The 19,090-nt window shown below is 34.6% G+C and overlaps 1 protein-coding gene across 5 annotated transcripts in view; it reads right to left on the bottom strand.

Moving 5' to 3' along the window:
• Positions 1-1,636: 1,636 nt before the first annotated feature.
• The window catches only part of Hgf (hepatocyte growth factor), a 69,053-nt gene continuing 51,599 nt past the window's right edge, over positions 1,637-19,090 (bottom strand). For all 5 annotated transcript variants that reach the window (XM_060373747.1, XM_060373742.1, XM_060373743.1 and 2 more), the window contains 7 exons: positions 14,312-14,350; positions 12,622-12,718; positions 10,571-10,645; positions 9,374-9,520; positions 8,769-8,875; positions 8,502-8,647; positions 1,637-5,450 (listed from right to left, as the gene is read on the bottom strand). In XM_060373747.1, the coding sequence (XP_060229730.1) occupies positions 5,283-5,450; positions 8,502-8,647; positions 8,769-8,875; positions 9,374-9,520; positions 10,571-10,645; positions 12,622-12,718; positions 14,312-14,350 (779 nt within the window). In that variant the 3' untranslated portion in view covers positions 1,637-5,282. The remainder of the gene's footprint in view (positions 5,451-8,501; positions 8,648-8,768; positions 8,876-9,373; positions 9,521-10,570; positions 10,646-12,621; positions 12,719-14,311; positions 14,351-19,090) is intronic.

A 19,090-nucleotide genomic window follows, 5' to 3' on the forward strand; every position in this document is an offset into this window, starting at 1 on the left:
GTCTAGAGTTGGACTGTGTGACAGATCCATAGTTTGTATTGCTGTAGTGCTTACACGTGTTTAAATGTTTTCTATTTTCAAACTATAGATTAGCGCACAACTAATTTATAACCTATTGTTTCTGTTGAGTCTATGAAATAAAATGGGTTTAATTTACTGTTTCTTCCCTATTTCTCTAGACATACTCTAGGCAATAATACCCTTATCATGCTATCCTAATTTCTTCCCTAGTTATTCCAGACACACCAATAGCTTACAGTGAATTTCTTCTTTCATAAATAACACATGCAACAGAAATATTTGTGAATGTAAACAGCAGTAGATAACCTCAGGCTCTTTAATGTAAAACTCTTGCTGTTACTTATATATGAGAAGCTTGCCAATGATTAAATAGGTGTGGAGAGCTAGTTCAGAACCGCTCAGTTGAAGGATGGTGTTATTGGGAGATTAATGACAGAGAATCATAGGAGGACTCCTGGACCAAAGCACAAAGGGAATGCAGAGTGAAGGGATTCTTTAGGGTCTTGGACAAATAGGGATTAATTGCTGTGCCCCAGTGGACTGCCCGCACATATGCAAACACAGACAGTACTAATTGGCCTCAGTGGGTCATGATAATAAATGGCATGCTGTTGAAGAATATGAAGGGATTTAGCAGGAGTTGAGAGGAGTATCTGCATCTGTTTCGATATGGTTGGGTAGAGTCTTTCAGAGGCCCCTGGCCTGTCCCCTGTCTTCTCCTACTTCCAATGGTTATCCTGTTTGCCCTTATGAATGAGGATTAAGCATCTTCCCTATAATATAGGATAAACATGCTAAAATCGATAGTCCTAAAGAAGCTAAACAAATGTCATTTCTTAAAGAATTTTGACTCTATTTGAAAGAGAAGAATACATGAGATAGATTTGAGATGAATGAACTAAATTCTTTTAATTCATCGTATACATCTTGATACTGATACAAATGAATAAGTGTTCATATTCTATTTTAAGCATAATCATTAAATGATTAGTGGTTTTACTCTGATTATAAAGTTATATGTAAGATTTATCATTTGAAATCAGAATCTATATAAGAATAGTTATTTTAAGAATCATTGGTTGGGGGAGAGACAGTATGGTAAAGTTGGAAATAATCAACATGTTATGGAGGTCCTGGTTAGAACATTAATAATTAGTTCTTCCACTTTGAGGTAAATAAATTCTTTGGATTCATATGCATTGCAAAATCATTGACTACTCTATAAATAGGCCATAAATTAATTAAAATTTTAAGATAATTTTATAGCATTGTAGTATGTGAAAGTACGGAACATTTATGATTTTTTGTATATAGTTGCATAATATAGCATAGTAGTTTCCTAGCAAATCAAAACAATGACAAAATAATCCTATTTTACCTTTGGATATTTTCAAGTACATAGATATTAATCATTTTCTGGCAAACCCTGATAATGCCTTGGAAAGAAGTCAGAAGAAAACACACCCTTTACTTAGTTCTATAAAGAAGCTAAATATTTCTTGTAACAAAATGTATGTCATTCCTGTCAAGTAAATCCAAGTTGTTGCTCCTCTCCACTTTAAGATCCTACAATCACAAATTTGTCCATACATACAATTATAAAAGAGAAAGGATATGTTTTGGTAAAATATTTTATTATTATTAAGAATAATAATATAATCACGGTTATAAAAATAACAACTTTATTAACTACAGAGAATTTATAATACAAGTCATTACCACAGTGTTCCCTTTGGGGGGTAAGCATGCAGCTATCCCACTCATTTGGCAGCTTATCATTGTCCTGTTTACACAGGCTGACAAGTTGCAATATCCACAGTATTCGGCTTTGGCTTCCAAAAGACAGAAGCCCTTCTGTGCAAACAGAAATGAACCTATGGGAAAGCGGCACTGTCAAGAGGTAAGGGTCTGGGGGAACTTGCCGTTTGTTCTGGTTTGGTTTGTTCGTTCGTTTGTATTAATAGACTCTTGGTACAAACTTCAGTTGAATTTTGAAAGATACATTCTTCCTCGGACTTAATTTGAAGAGTAATTCACTGCAAATAATTTATTAGGAAGAGGCAGATATGGATCTTACCCAAATCCCTTTTTTTTTAAAAAAAAAAAAAAAAAAAAAGAGATTTCTATAAATGAAAATGCGTGGTTGGATACACACAGTGAGTGGAAGTAGTTATTTTTGTACTTCAGTAAATCAACTTAAGGTTTGCTTTTTCTTAACATGAGATAGTATTGACTTTTTCTACTTCATGTCCTATAACTTACAAAGCTAGCATTTGTTTTGTGAAAAAAAATTTTTTTTAGAAACAAGAAAATGCCTGACCGCGACTCCTAATTCTTGACAGTGCTCTTTTCAGGGGATGTTGTAGCTGGAACATTCACTCTGTACAGTACCATTGGTACCAGCAAGAAATATCCACAGGAATAAGTAAAATACAGTTTTGCTAACACATGCCATTATTGTTATTTTTCTTGCCTTCCAGTGTTTCACATTCATGTAGCTTGAAACACTTAGACAGCAAGCAAGAGCCCTGTTAATACTAGAGACTGACTCACTATAGACCATTATACTGAGGACCTGCCCACAGTACGTAGGTAAAAGTTGCTTTACATTTTACAATAACATTAAAGAAATATACAAAAGGAATATCATCCCTCTGCACAGCAGAGGCATATGACTAATATTTTAGTTTTATTCCTGCAGACATACGAAAATGTCTACAATTATAACAGTGTGTAACTGTTACTTGGTCAAAGCAAAACCAGCCTTGAAAGCTCATAATTTAAAAGGCCCTCTTGTCCATGACACAATATAATATAGATTTCTAGATAAGCTGAATTTTTTTTCTCTTTTTACTTTGAACTTTATTCATAGATAACCATCCAATACATAGTGATGCTTACAAGATGAAAATACTTTCCCCTAATCTTGTTCACCATCAACACTATCGACTTTCCCCCATTGCAAAGGAAAGCCCATGGGAAGAGTTGCTCTATGAGTCATGTTTGGTTCATTGACATTTGACAATTGTTTACCTTAAAAAAATTCAGAAACACTGATTTTATTGTATCTGAAAACTTGACTGCATATTGTTTCTAGGTAATTTCTTTTTTTTTTTTTTTCTTTTCATGGGTACTTAGAAAAATACACCAAAATAAGTAAATAAGTATTGTAAAATGTCAGTATGTTAAGATATTGCATTTATCATAATAGCTCTGTCAGTATAATTTACACATAGCACTGAAATTTAGACAACCCAGGAAGGAGGTATGAAAAGTATGTACTCTAATATCTTACTAATATATCTTTGAAATTTCTGTCTTTTTTAAATGATGAGTTACAAAAGGGAAAGAAAAGTTTAGTGACTGTAAAATGATATGGACTGGCAATTCACTGGGTCTCCCCACATCCACTGTTTCTCGACACAGTACCTACATGATCGGAAATATATATGCACACGTATGTGTATGTATATATATGACACACACACATGTCATAGCTTGTTTGAGAATTTCTGGATTTCTTCCCTGGGAATGGAGAGGAACATGCATTGGGGCACTGTTTGGACCTTCAGCCTGTAGATAATTTAAGAGAATCCAATCTGAAAAATGTGAAACCTGGATTAAAAATGCTCAAATAATAACTTTTAATGTTCTGATTTATACACAAAGGCTGTGAGAATTTAGAAGCTGCCTTATTACTTTTTAATATCCTACTTTTGGATAAATATACAGCTCTTAACTAGTCACAGCAATTAGAATAATAAGTATAATATGAATGTTATCATATAGATTACAAAATTTAAATGAATATTTCATGTTGCTAGGAAAGAGCTTTGTTAAAAGAAATGAGATAACATGGTAATGTCTTCATAACATACCCAACTTTTTGGAATCAATTATATATGTATATTAGTTTTTCAAGACAGGGTTTCTATGTGTGAGTTGGCTGTACTGGATTTGCTTAAGACCGGCACAAACAGAGATCTGCCTGCCTCTGCCTTATATTTTTTAAGGTAATTGAACCAGAAAATATAGAGGATCTTGTTCCTCCTTTCATATTTTTCCTATTACTCACAGGCTAAGACTTTCTAGATTGAGAAATGTATATTCATATTTTCCGTCCAAAATATTTCAAAATAAAACTTAATGTAGGAGGCTTTGCAGACATGGACATTTTTATGTTAAATCATTTTTGTTATTTTTTTTAACTTAAGGAGAATAAGCTATAAGCCAATCACAGCAGCAAGTTTTAAAAGAAACTTATATAAGTACATTTTTAAAAACAGAGACACTTTTAAATTTCTTAAGACACAGGTTTGAAAACTGAATAAATGTTATAGGAAAATAGATCTACTAAAATCCTGCATAAATAAGTAGCCCAAATTTGGAGGAAAGAAATAATACAAATACACATATTATTTTCTGGTTTTTAGGAATTAGAAAACACACAACATAACTAGGACAATAAATATAAATAAACATCAAGGCTAGTCATTATTTTATCCTATGGGAACTGTCCTCATTTTAAACACTGTCCAGTGGAGGTCATCTACCATATATATAAGGGGCAGTCACTTATACCTTGTACATTTCCTGAATATTCCCACTTATCTCTCAAAAAATTTAAAGTTTAGAAGAACTATAGATACATACATCCAAAATATTTAGAGATTACACTAAATACATCATAGTTTAAACTGTAATATGCGGTGCATGAGTACTCAGTCATGTGCTACGGGCATGTGCTTTCATAAAAGGATGGTTGTGTGAGTATTGCAGGATATATGCTGTAAAAATGAATGAACTCTAACATATGGAATATGAAGTCTAATATAATTTAATATAGGGTTACAAGTTAAAAATACAAGGTATAAATTGTTTCGATGGGGTTAAAATGTTTAACTTATGATTTATTTATTATTATGATATTAACCTGGAAAGCAGCACAGAATGACTAATTAACCTTTTCCTTTAAATCTTTTATCATCTGGCAACTATGAGTTTCCATTTTTTAATCCATTCAAGTATCTTCAGGAGATATGTTACTACACTTGCAGGTACCTTAATTCACTTCAACATTTACAAATTAACACTGAAAAACAAACAACAGAAAACACCCACATATATTAATGAGTATCTGCACACTCACAACACTCAAGTAGTTGTTTTAGGATTGTTTTAGATGAAAGTTTAATCCTGAAGTCTCTGAAATCCTCATGTATTGATGGGTACTTCAAACACACTGGCTTCTTCTACGATTATTACAACTTGTACGTCAAAATTACTTTGTGTATCCACTTTGCATAATATGCTACTCGGACAAAAATACCAGGACGGTTTGGAATGGCACATCCACGGCCAGGAACAATGACACCAAGAACCATTCTCATTTTGTGTTGTTCACAAACAAGTGGGCCACCGTAATCTCCCTAAGAAGAAAAGACAAAAACAAAAAACAAGAAACCAATTTATTTTGAAAGTAAAAGCAGTAATTCATGAATAGCATCCACTGTTGACCTGCAGCTAGTGGGGATAGTCATTCAATAATATCTGTTCAATATCAACATTTGAAAAATGTAGAGAATTACAAAATAAAAGGAAAATCTACTTTCACTTACATGATTTAATGATTAGCTTCATTAAGTTTTCTCTTTTTGTTTTCAAAAACACTCTTTCCCTTCCTTCAGCAGATTATCTTAACAATTTAAGTCGGAAATTCTTATAATTGAAACAATAATTATATATAATTTGGAATTACTTTCCAAGCATGAAATACTCCTCTGCTCTCAGTTGATACTAGTAATATGGTTATAATATATATAAAGGGTAGCCTATGATTTCCTGGCTATTCTATATGGTAACAATATTATATCATCAGGTAAAGACATGAGACAAATGAATTAGCTTGTGCATATACTGTATATATACATGTATCTATACATACAAACATACAAAGGTTGACTGTGTAAGTAGGCATTTATTCATACTACACAGTTTGTTATCTATAACTGTCAGGACTGTGCTTTATCACTTCAGTGTGCCACGTAGCCTCTAAGAACACAGGGACAGGGCTAGAAAGAGTGATCAGTGCTTAAGATAACTCTTTCGGAGGATCCAGTTTGGTTCTTAGCACACATAGAAGGTGACTAACAGTTGCCTGTAACTCCAGTTCCTGGGACCCTGACAACCTCTTTTAGATTCCATGCGCACCAACCATACATACAGTGTACATAAATGCATGCAAGCACCCAGACATAGACATAAAAAGAACACAGTGACCGTATTTGTGCATCCTTATATGAAAGATTATCTTCTTTCCCCCCTAAAACTGATGTAATTTAAAAAATTAAATGAATGCTAACAAAGTTTCTTCTCTATTGTGAACCGGAAGAAGGAACCATTGATATTTTTGATATGAAAATCAAGGTAGACCTGTAGTCAAATGAAAAAGAGGACAGAAATCTTTTATTTTAACACACCTTTATATATCAATCCTGATGAAGTAATAATAGTAATAATATTGATGTTGAAATAATACACTAGTGGTTTCTGACAGGCACTTTTCAACATTACCTTCTTTCGAGATTTTCAGTAGATGCCATGCTGCTTCTACCATATAGACATTTAGGGTCATTCTCTTCAAATATTTATTATTATTGTTGTTGTTCTTTTGTTGTTGTTAAGTATATTAGAGTTATTTATTTACTTTACACCCCAAACTCCTGAGTTGTTTTTTTTAATACTAATTATTTTTTACTTTTTAAAATATTAATTACAGTTTATTCACTTTGTATCCACCTCCCTCACTTCCTCCCAATCCCACCCTTCCTCTTTCATCTCATCTCCTCCCATTCCCCTCTCTAAGTCCACTGATAGGGGAGGTCCTCCTCCCTTCCATCTGACCCTAGCCTATCAGGTCTGATCAGGACTGGCTGCCTTGTCTTTCTCTGTGGCGTGGTAAGGCTGTTACCCCCTGAAGGAAGGTGATCAAAGAGCCAGACAAGAAGAGTTCATGTCAGAGAGAGTCCCTGTTCCCCTTACTAGGGTACCCACTTGGATACTGAGCTGCCGTGGGCTATATCTGTTCAGGAGTTCTAGGCTATCTCTATGCATGGTCCTTGGTTGGAGTATCAGTCTCAGAAAAGACCCCTGGGACCAGATTTCTTGGTCCTGAGTGAGGGATCCCAGAAGTGAAAAGACACATGTTATATATTCACTTATAAGTGGATATTAGACATTTAATATAGGATAAACATACTAAAATCTCCACATGTGAAGAAGCTAAGCAAGAAGGAGGACCCTGGGTAAGATGCTTAATCCTCATTCAGAAAGGCAAATGGAATAGACATCAGAAGAGGGAGAACACAGGACAGGAGCCTATCACAGAGGGCCTTTGAAAGTTTCTACCCAGTAGGGTATCAAAGCAGATGCTGAGGCTCACAACCAAACTCTGGGCAGAGTGTAGGCAGTCTTATGAAAGAAAGAGGAGATAGAAATACCTAGAGGGGACAGGAGCTCTACAAGGAGAGCGATAGAACCATGAAATCAACCCTTTTAAAGTCTATCATTTGGAGCAACTCTAAACATTTCATACCTCCCTATACACACTCTTTTCAGGAACAAAATTCCAGAGAAAGATATATATGCCACACATATATTTCAGTGCTTATACTCTACACTTAAGACATACATTCTTTTACCTATCAACAACTGTTTCATTATTATTGAATTCACTACGCAGAGAAGTCCAGTATCCCACAACTATGAGGCTTGAAGAACATACTTCTCACATTCCAAATTATATCTAAAATGATAGCTTAGCAGCTTGTCTATGTAAAACAAGAACTGGAATCCTGCCAAGCTGTAAGAACAGTTGCTTAACAAATAAAAATAACCAAGCTATTAAAGTTACTAATGTTGACCTTTGATTAAAAAAAAAAAAATAGAACTTTTTAGAAAAATGCAGAGCCTACCCATAGCACTCTGAAGAACTTCAAATTGGGCATGTATCTTTCAGTATTAATAATAGGGTTTATCGAAGGAGACTCAAAGAAAGAAAAATTTAGAAAAGAACTAGAAAACTAATCTGTGTACTTGTAATTTCTTTTCTTCTTCTTCTTCTTCTTCTTTTTTTTTTTTGTGAATGAAGCATGGGCTAGCTCACCAGTCAATTGAAAAAAAAAATGAACAAAGGTTACAGAGGCCTATGTCTACAGTTCCATTATTGAGGAATAGGTTTCTATACAAGCATTTTGATTTTAAAAAGATAAACAGAAAACACAGAAGAAAGTATGATATTGACTTTTAATTTTTTTGCCTTACTTTGGTTTTTAAGACGACTCTTGACAATAATGTCAAATCTCCTGACTCAGCCTTCCAAGTTATGGGGTTACAGGAACACTCCACCTGCCTGCCTTGGATGATACATTCTTTATCGAACAGCTTGTTTTTTAGTTTGTTTGTTTCTTTGTTTGTTTTACCTCGCATGGTCCTGATCCAATCTTTTCAGCCCCAGCACATAATTCAGATTCATTCAAGGTCACCTTCCCTTGATGGTGCTGACTGCATTTCTCATTCCCCATAATGTACAGATGTGCTACTCGTAATAAACCATCTGAGTTGATCACTGGAACGGCGTGAAAAATATAGTTAATGATCATGAGTCAAGGCAAGTAAAGCAATAAACAGAAAATTTCATATAGCAAATAATTATTATATCGCCTTGTGTCTTAAAAAACATGGCTTACATCCTGTGTAGCCCCAGCCGTAAACACTGCATGTGGTCTTTTCAGGGATTGTGCAGCCATAATTGGGTAAGTCAATTGTACTGACGAAGTTATCCAGGATTGCAGGCCTGAAAAGACAAGATATAGTGTACGGACTCGCAGGATACAACAACACAGAAACATGTACATGTATGCACAGTATGAAGACACAAGGGTACCTTTGTCATTAAAACAAAAGCAGAGAAGGAGGACCTAATTCGTTTATCTGCCAAAACTTAGGCAGGTTATAGAGAAAGGAGACATTTCCTGGTACTAGCCTGTAACAAAAGCTCAGTATAGAAAGTTATTGCCTTGATTTTTCTAAGGAGTCAAATAATTGCTTATTAAGGTTCAGTTTTAAGACTGGAAGACTATTTCAGAAAATTCATCTATTGCTATTTGAAAATCATATGATACCTCTTTCTATATATATATATATATATATACATACATATGCCCACATAAATATAGACCCATGATAATATGAGATAATAATAAATGTACATGTGAGAGAAAAAAATAAACACAGCTGAAAAGTAACATTTCTGTAAGTTCAACAAAATAAGAAATCTTCTTTAGAAACTTACCGAGCCAGCTTCAGTAAAACCAAGTCTGACCCTTCAGGTCCATAGACCAGCTGGGAAATGTTGAGGATCTGTTTGCGTTTCTCCTCGCCTCTTTCATGAACATCATGAATTCCGAGCCAAGCTTCATAGTCTTTCAAGTCTTTGTTTCTAGATAAAAAATTAACATGCAAGCTGTAATTTATAATTAGAGGTTACTATTAATTTATGTCACCATTTTAAATTATAAAGATAAACACCTACATTTAAATTTTGACAAAGTATGACACAGAACAAGACGCCTGTTAGGGAAATTCTGAACATTACAGATACTCTGAAGCAGAGGGTTTGAAGCTGCAGAAATTCTAAAAGGCTATTTATTAAGTTTATGAAATATTTTAGTATATTATACTTACTATAAAGTAAGGTACATGTTTAAAAAAATCCTTGTGTTCTTTACATGAATTACAATTTGAGTGTAAATTTTATACAGCTGTATACATATTTGGTTTATCATTAAGGTTGAAGATTTTTCACAAAAACACTTGATATGAAGTAAGAAGCAAGCTCCATGGATAGCCTCCTTATCTTTGCTGATGCAATTTTCTTTGAAAAAATTCCCAGGTTGGTCCTAAAGCTGTCTCTCCATACAAAAAGAGATGCAGAGACTCAAGGAAGCCTGCTGCTTATCAGAAAAAAAGTTTCCGTCAAGAAATACAGAGTGCAAGTGGGAAGTTGGGACATGATTTTATTTGCAGAGAAACATTTCTTCCAAGTGAGACCAAGGCCAAACATGAAAAAAATAAAAAGTTAGCTGAATGAATACTAAACAGTGAATTAGCAGTAAATATGAAAATATAACTGAAGCCAATGTTTATAATTAAATTTTAAAAGGAAGGGCTGACAGGATGACTCAGTGAGTAAGCACACTTGCTGCCAAGCCTGATGACCTGAATTTGATCACTGAGACCCACATGGTAGAAGGAGAAAACAGACTCCCACAAGTTGTCTTCTGACCTCAACATGCGAGCCATGTCAAGCACACACACACACACACACACACACACACGCACACACATACATTTATTTTAATTTATAGTATACCAAATGGCTTCATTTATTCTGATTAAGTTATTGTAAAATAAATGCTCGATGTCAAAATCAAAATAGAAGACATATTTAAATGCTTCCAAGTAAATATTGATTTAAAAACCACCTTACCTAGCTGGAAAACATTGCCTTGCAGTAAGAACCCAGCTTTCCTTTATCAATGATCCCCCACAGATATGTTTATTTCTATGAAAAGAAAAAAGAACAAGTAATGACTTTGCAGAAAAACAAACAAGCAAACAAAAAAGCAAATATTTCCTGCCAATTAGTGAAAACCTATAGTTTCATTCATCAAAAGTAAATGAACTGTCAATAAAAATGAAAATAATCTACTTAACTAGAGCAATACACACAATGTGCTTCTGTCTGAGGGTGGTATTTCATGATTGTGGCATCAATGATTGCTTTCACATGGATGTTACCTAGAAACCCTGCTCAGATGTAGCCCATGGCATCTCTGTATCCAAGTTGAGTTTCCTAGTAATGGGAAGAGGGACTGTCTCTGACATGAACTCATTGGCTGGCTCTTTGACCATCTCCCCCTGTGGAGGGGAGCAGCCTTGCCAGGCCACAGAGGAGGACAATGCAGCCAGTCCTGATGAGACCTGATAAGCTAGGGTCAGATAGAGGGAGGGAGGACGGCCCCTATCAGTGGACTTGGAGAGAGGCTTGGGAGGAGAAGAGGGAGGAACAGTGGGATTGGGAGGGTATGAGGGAGGGGACCACAGCTGGGATACAGAGTGAATAAACTGTAATTAATACAAAAATAAAAGAAAATGAAGTTATGGGAACATTAAAAAAAGAATTAGGAAGATAATTCAGCCAATCCTGAAGAATCTGATAGTCTAGGGTCAGATAGAAGGGGAGGAGTACCTCCCTATCAGTGGACTAGGGGAGGGGTATTGGAGGAGTAGAGGAAGGGCTGGGTTTGGAGGGGATGAGGGAGGGGGCTACAGCTGGGATACAAAGTGAATAAATTGTAATAAATAAAAGAATAAGGACTAGTGCATTTATTTGCTAATTTCCAAAATCTGTAAATCCATTTCTTTTTGGCAGAAATGTAGAAAGACTACAGTGTTCCCCAATTCACATTTCCAAGGATAACAGCTGCTCAGGGCTTCAGAGGGCAACACTAGAAACTCTCAGCTGAAGAGACAGTTATTTATAGCTTACCACACAGGAAGATGACAGTATAGATTGAGCCTTAACTTCTATTCCCTTCAGTGTGTGTTTTGAAAAAATAATGAAACAGCTGTGGTTACTAAGAACTTAGATTGAAAATGCTCTGTGGACTAATATAGATAGAATATAAAAAAATATAAATCTAATTTTGAGACATGGTTCTAAATTTTTCTATTATATAATCTACATATTGATTTTACATAGATAGTATTAATAATTCTTTTTAAAATTATTATTATTTACAGTTTGTTCATTTTGCATCCTGACTATAGCCCCCTCCCTCATCTCCTCCTGGTCCCACCCTTCCTCCTTCTTCTCCCCCTATGCCCCTCCACTTGTCCATTGAAAGGGGAAGTCCTCCCCCTCTTTATCTGACCCTAGCCTATCATGTCTCATCAGGACTGTCTGGATCCTCTTTCTCTTGGCCTAATAAGGCTACCCCGCTATATGAGTAATTTTTAAGAGCCTTTAGAAATATACTTATTGCAAATTCTGTGTCCAAGCTAATCATCAAAATAAAAACCACCCAATTATTATAATAGATCATTAGTTTCCTTAATGAAACACTTTAAAATTGCTATTTTTCATTTCAGTGATGTTGGAAACTAAAAACAAACACATAATTTCTGTTATTATTTACAAACATCTTAGAAGATACATTTGAAATATACTAGATTTAGAAATTAATATATGTACCACAGCTGTCATGGTGACTTAAGGTACAGATAGCTTTTTTATGTCATATTCTTTTAATTCATCAGAAGCAGTGTCACATGGAATCAATATTAACAGAAACTTTGTGTAAACATACAGAGGTTATCATGTGCACATATCACACTATCCTTGGTGTGCAGTGTGGTAAGGACAGAAATCAGCCTCTGGTTCCCGGCTTAGTGTCTTATATGGGGCACAATCTTCTTGTAATGTTAAGCTGAAAATATGGTTTTGCAAATATTCAGAATATTGTGATTTGTAATTACCTGTATTTCAAACTAACCATCCACCCTACATTTGTTTGTGTTGGAATGCCATTTACAACCCGTAGCTGCTTCGTTTTGGCACAGGATATTACAGGATCTAAAAGAATAGGACCACATAAAACATTTGTCAAGACAGTGACTTTTACTTTTGCTAAGTTCAGTGATAGCTAGAGAGATGCGACTAGTGTGATTATATTAAACAACCTTTTGAAGATAAGCCACAGCTGTATATCAAGCCCGTGGTACTTGCCATCCTCATCTTTGCTTATCAACCAAAAGCAGACAGGCTTACAGTGATAGTGACAAAAGCTTAACTCACAAAGCACCAAGAACAAATTTTTCAAATCCAGCACTAATGCGTTTCCCTCACTGACCTTGATACACAGTAAAATAGTCCAGTGATCTTAACCTTCCTAATCCTGTGACCCTTTAAAATAGTTCCTTATGTTGTGGGGAACTCACCCAAAAAATTATTTTATTGCTATTTCAGAACTGCAATTTTGCTACTGTTATGAGTGCACTGTTAATATCTAGTATGAGTGATATATGAAATGTGACCCAGTGAAGGGGTTTGTTCAACCTGTGAAGGAACTGTGACCCACAGATTGAGAACCACTGAAATAGCCAAAGCGGGAAAAAAAAAAAAAGTACACAGCTATAATTGTTTATTTTAAATTTGAGAGGCAAGAATTTTGAAATCCCTTACTTACTGGGATTCTATTTGTGGAATTTGTGTATTAACAGCATTATTATAACCAGACCATCATGTCCAAATGAGCTAGTTCAGACTCTCTGGAATGGATGTTTTCTTGACCCTGTGCTGTGTTCACTGTCTGGTCTCTTGTTCTCTGTCCATGGTCTAGATGAGATTTCCACTTGCTTCCTCAGCCTGGAGCACAGCACGTGTTTTATTTATTTATTTATTTATTTTTGGGTAAATAACACAATATTTGACTATTTTAAGCCTAAATTATGTGAAAAATATTTTTTAAATAAGCCTCCACCAGATTGATGCTGTAACGATAAAATGAATATCTCAGACATTGTCATCTCTTACATAACAGACCACATGATCATGAAAAGAGCTTTAAGGCAGGACAGAATATACATACTATGAACTGTCCAAAACCTGCCCTCTTGATCTCTGTCATTAGTATTGTCATATCTTCTGGAGGCTGATGTATATAAGTGTGGTCAATTGTATATGGTATTACCCAAACTAAAACGCATATAAATACTTTTCTCAAAGTCATGTGCAGATCTTATGACTATTTCACATCTACACTCATGGAAATATATATATATATATATATACATATTAATTAAGGCAAATAGAGGCCGGAGAAATGTTTCAATATTGGTCTTGCAGAAGACATGAGCTCAGTTCCCAGCACCTACATCAGGAGGCACAATTCCTGCTCCTGCAGATCTGACACCATCTTCTGGTCTCCTTGAGTTGCTGTACCAATGGGCACATACCCCTTTACAGACACACGTACATACACAGAACTTAACTGTGAAACAGAATGAAACACGTGGACTTTAGGAGAGATGTTATTATACTGTTAAATATTTTCATGTAAGCCAAAGATTTATTCATAGCTTTTTTCTATCTTTGTTGAAGACTATAATGAAATCAGTTGTGACACATACAGAGTCAATTATGTTTTATATCTTGAATCCTACTTACGGTCCAAATTGACAATTGTAGGTGTGGTATCTCCTTCACCTGTATAAACAAATAGTATGATGAATATTATAACCCTGTGTATATGTGTACAACATTGAAATCTAAGTATTCATAGCTTACTAAAATCATTGACATTTCATTCATTCAAAATGAGTAATATACTAACATTGATATCAAATTAAATTATAAGGGTAATATATCTTTCCTGAATAAGTCTGTCCCTTTTCCTAATCAACTTTGTGATTATCTTCCTCATGGTCCTACATAATGTGGGCAAACTCTTGTTTTGTGACTATGTAGGCTTCAGGTGTGTGTGGCTTCATGACTTCCGACAAACTGAATTCCACACAGTAGTTGAAGAATATCTCTTTCTGTAAGATATTCAACACAGTACACCATGGCCATTGTATAGACTACCATTCATGTCCATTATTTTTTTAGTGGAGTCTCCATATAGACTGACTGGTTTATTTTCACTGCAATGGGGACCATTTGCTTTTTCTAAGAGGTGCTTTTATTTATACTTGATTGAAGATAATTGAAAATGCACATGCTTTGTAAATCTACGCAAGAATTTGGAAAACAGAAATTAATGTCATCTCTGCAGAAACAAGAGTAAATAATTATTTTTGTTGATAGAATGTGCCAAAAGTTAGCTTTTCCAGATGTTTGGGGGGGGGAGAGAATGGTAAAAAGAAAACACTGGATACTATGCATAACTCTACCTGAACTCTCATGACTTATTCCTTTTCCATGAACTCTCTACTGGAGTTTAATTGCTGAATAAAGAAAAGCTTAAAAGATGCTAGGATTTTGGAAGTACTTGAACAGTAATGAATGAGACACAAGACATTTCCTGAAGCTTAATGTCTTAACTCTGCAGAATTGATGGCGTAGAGTTCAGCCAGGCTCAGTTTAGACCCAGCTGGCCGTTAATCCCTGGAAATGCCCTGAGCTCAGATAATCCAGCAACAAAACAATAATGACATATAGACACCTTTGGAATGCAAATGTGATTGTTATTTATGAAAGTACTTGAGAGAATTAATGCACGCAAAAGGGTTTCGATTTATGTCATGTTCCAGGTTGAGGTATTATAGGTGGATAAAGATACAGGCAAACATAAATTTCATCATTTTCTTTTACTTTATGGGGACAGTATTCCCATAGAGCCCCTCAAAGCCTAGGTTTTTAGTTTAAAGCACAAGGAAGGACTGAGGCAATGTAGAGACACTAACTCAGCAAAGATAATCCTTGTCTGCTCAAGTTAATTACTTGATATGTTTGAGTAATTTGATATTCATCCCTTACATTGTCACAACAAAGATTAAGATAAATATTCTATACTAAATTCCACATTAATTATGCTTAGTTCCACAACTGGTTACTTTATGATTATGTCTTCATTTAGTTTGAAACACTTAAAGGAATCTTATATCTGAAGTTTTAAGAATTAATGGCTTTATGATAACTGAGTTATTTTGATTTTTCTACTTCAGTATTCTTGACCTAAAAAATAAGCTGAACTGTCATGTACAACCAGACTCTGGGGGTTTAGTTTTCTGGGTTGTTTGAAAATCGTAAGTTCTTTTGGGGCACACTGCAAGGAAAACACGGAGAAACTGTTTCTGGGGTGTTTCTATCTCACTCGAGAGCACATCTCTTCCTCCACTTCCCTTTCTCTATTTGCCAAACTACTCATATCTGACACCTGAACAACAAACCTTGTTTCCATGACTAAAATTAAATATGGAGGGAAGAACGTTACAGTTTTATCAATTACAAAAATTTTACTTATGAAAGTTGGAAATACTGTGCCTATGTGTGTTTATATGTGTACATACATATCCGAAGAACCTCAGATTATAGTGTATTAGCTCTTGCTGAGAACACGAAGAAACCTCATTTCCTGTAGCTAAAACTTGCACTAAAATTCAAAATATTATGACTATAGCTTATGTCTCCATTCAAGTGTCTATTCACCATCATTATTTTATATGTTAATATTAATGTACATTTACACCATGATTACAGTGTTTTATAATTGTTTGTTTTATCCCTATCGTAAATTGCTTGGGATAAGCAAATAATGTATAAATAATCTTGTAAACCTAGAATGTTGTAAGCGTGTGTATAGAATAGAATAGCGGCTCACTAAGTATTAAAAGTAATGCTTTGTAGTTATAGATGCTTTTCACAACAGCCTAGTAAAATTATGGCTTTCATTATGAAAGTTTGCAAATACAGAATACATGTCATGGGTAGGATAAGTAGCCTGGCTTACATACACTTGAAGAGCCACAGAACTGGTTTTTCTACTGAGTTGAAATCAACTACTACACTCTCAATAACTACAACTTACTTAAACTCCATTAAGTGTGTTTGTGTGTGTTTATATGTATTTGTGTGCATGCCTTCCCATATACAGAGAAAAACGCATATAGCCATTTCTTGCTAATAGCTATTGCTGCCTATTTGATAAACTCTGCACCACCACATATGCCAGATAGTATTCAGTAATTTCAAAGAACACAAATCTTCACATGTTTTGTGAGAAAAATATTTAGTGGAAAAATGATGAATATTGTCTCTGAGGTTAAATAAATAATAAGAACTCAATCTTCTAAAGATAAATCGTATTAGCCTTTCACCAGGGAGAAAATGTAAATAAATCCTGGCTATAAATATAAGCTGGATAAATGACAGTGTGAAAATATTTATTGCAATTAATGTTCAGTATACACTGAAATGAAAATGAGTTATTGGTAACAGCATTTAATCAAACATTAGCAACACACTGACATCTTTCAACAGCATCTTGATGGTTTTAGTTTGCAGAAGTCAGTTGAATATCTTTTTCTGAAAGCCTGAAACCATGACTGATCCTTACCTTAAGTTTGTAAGTCAAGGCAAAAGCCCTCAAACCCTCCGAAGTTAAACTAGACTTAACACAGAAATCCCAATGCTCCATTTTAAAGGTCAGATAATTTTTTTCTTTACTCTTCCATGTTTGTATCCTATATACACCTTATTATTCTGATCCATGGAAGGAAACTTAAAGCTACAATGAAGTAATATGAATGCTCAGAAACAAGAGCAAGAGGAAGTATGTGAGTAGACGAGGGATAATGTAGCATGTAAGCCTGGGTTTGTTCCCAGAACTACAAAATTTAAGACTTTTAATTTTATTCATTTAAAAATATCTTCTGTATTCTAGCCACTGGTAAAGGAGATTTGTTTGTTTTCGTATTAAAGCATGGAAGTTCTCTTATCTGAGAGATCGCTTATGATATATGAAATCAATAATCAGGAAAAATGATTATTAGAAAAGATCAATTAATTGGAAAGAGTATAACCAGAAAAAAATTAAAATGTAATAACAAAGCTATAACTTCTTTGCAAACATCTGAGGTATTTACTTATTATTTTAACTTATTTCCCTATTTCCTGAAACAAAATCGCATTTCCAGTTAACTGGAGAAAAATCATCTCTATAATTCAACATTAATTTTTACAAAAATTATAGATGGATTTGAATTTTTTTTTAAAAATGACACTATTTCTTCAATGCAATGTTTTTTTTTTTTTAAATAATGTTATAAGTTGAGTTTTTGGGGCACACACCATAGTACATATAAGATAAACAGAGGACAATTTTTAGGAATTGGTCTTCTCCTCCCACCATGCGATCTGAGAATTAAACTCAGGTCATCAAGCTTGCTGAAAAAAAAAAATGCTTCTACAAACATTTATCTCAAGGCCCTGAAATACTCTTAAAGTGAATATTTTTGAAGCTATTCTTAAAATACTTATTTCTGACTTTTCTAACAAAAAAAATTAAGGTAAGGTTCTCACCTGTGTTATAAAAGTACAACCTTTTACAAAAGATTTATTTCCATTATTTTTTAAATTTAGTATTTAACTTATATTTAATTGAGTATATTCAGTGAGTGCTTGTGTCGGTAGGGCTGGCACCCAGGATGGTGAGCGCGGACAGATCTCCTTGGAGGTGGACTTACAGGCAGTCATGAATTGCCCAGTGTGGTGTGGGCTGTCTATAAGAGCAGTTTGAGCTTGTAACCCCTAAGACATCTCCACAGCCCTAGCTGCTTTATACAGAGCTGTTGAAGGATTCGAAAAACACTCTCTCACCACCTGTTTTCTGAAATGGGTTTTCTCTCAGTGTGCACGCAACGTATTTATGTTTCACTGCATGTTTTGCATAATTGAATGCATAATCGAATATTATATTTCAATTATATCTGCATACATATATTTCCAGTTAACAGGAGAGAAATCATATCTTTAATTCAACATCAACTTATATGTCCTGTATGATATATATGTAATGTATACTGAAAATGTTTCTAATTGTGAGGACTAGTGGGAAAATTGTTGTTTCTGACCAATTAGCAAGTAGCTACAAGGGAACTATGGGTCCCACACTGCAGTGCAATCACATATTGCTACTATTGCTTCTGATAGTAGCAAAATTGACTTCTACAGGGGAATTCCCACAGCACAAAGCAGTGTGGCAGTGGGAAACAATGTCACCCACATGCTCACTAACATTGTGTACTAACAAGCATTTTACCATTTGCCATCTGATATTTAGAAATGATTTCTTTGATATTTCAGCCGTCTTTTTGTTATTATTTTATTTTATTTATTTTGATTGCTTTTTTGAGATGGGGTTTCTCTGTTTCGTCCTTGGCAATCAGGGAACTCACCCTGTAGACCGGGTTGACTTCTAACTTATAGTGATCAGCCTGCCTCTGT

Source organism: Meriones unguiculatus, chromosome 21 (genome assembly GCF_030254825.1).
Source record: "Meriones unguiculatus strain TT.TT164.6M chromosome 21, Bangor_MerUng_6.1, whole genome shotgun sequence".
Classification (NCBI taxonomy): Eukaryota; Metazoa; Chordata; class Mammalia; order Rodentia; family Muridae; genus Meriones; species Meriones unguiculatus.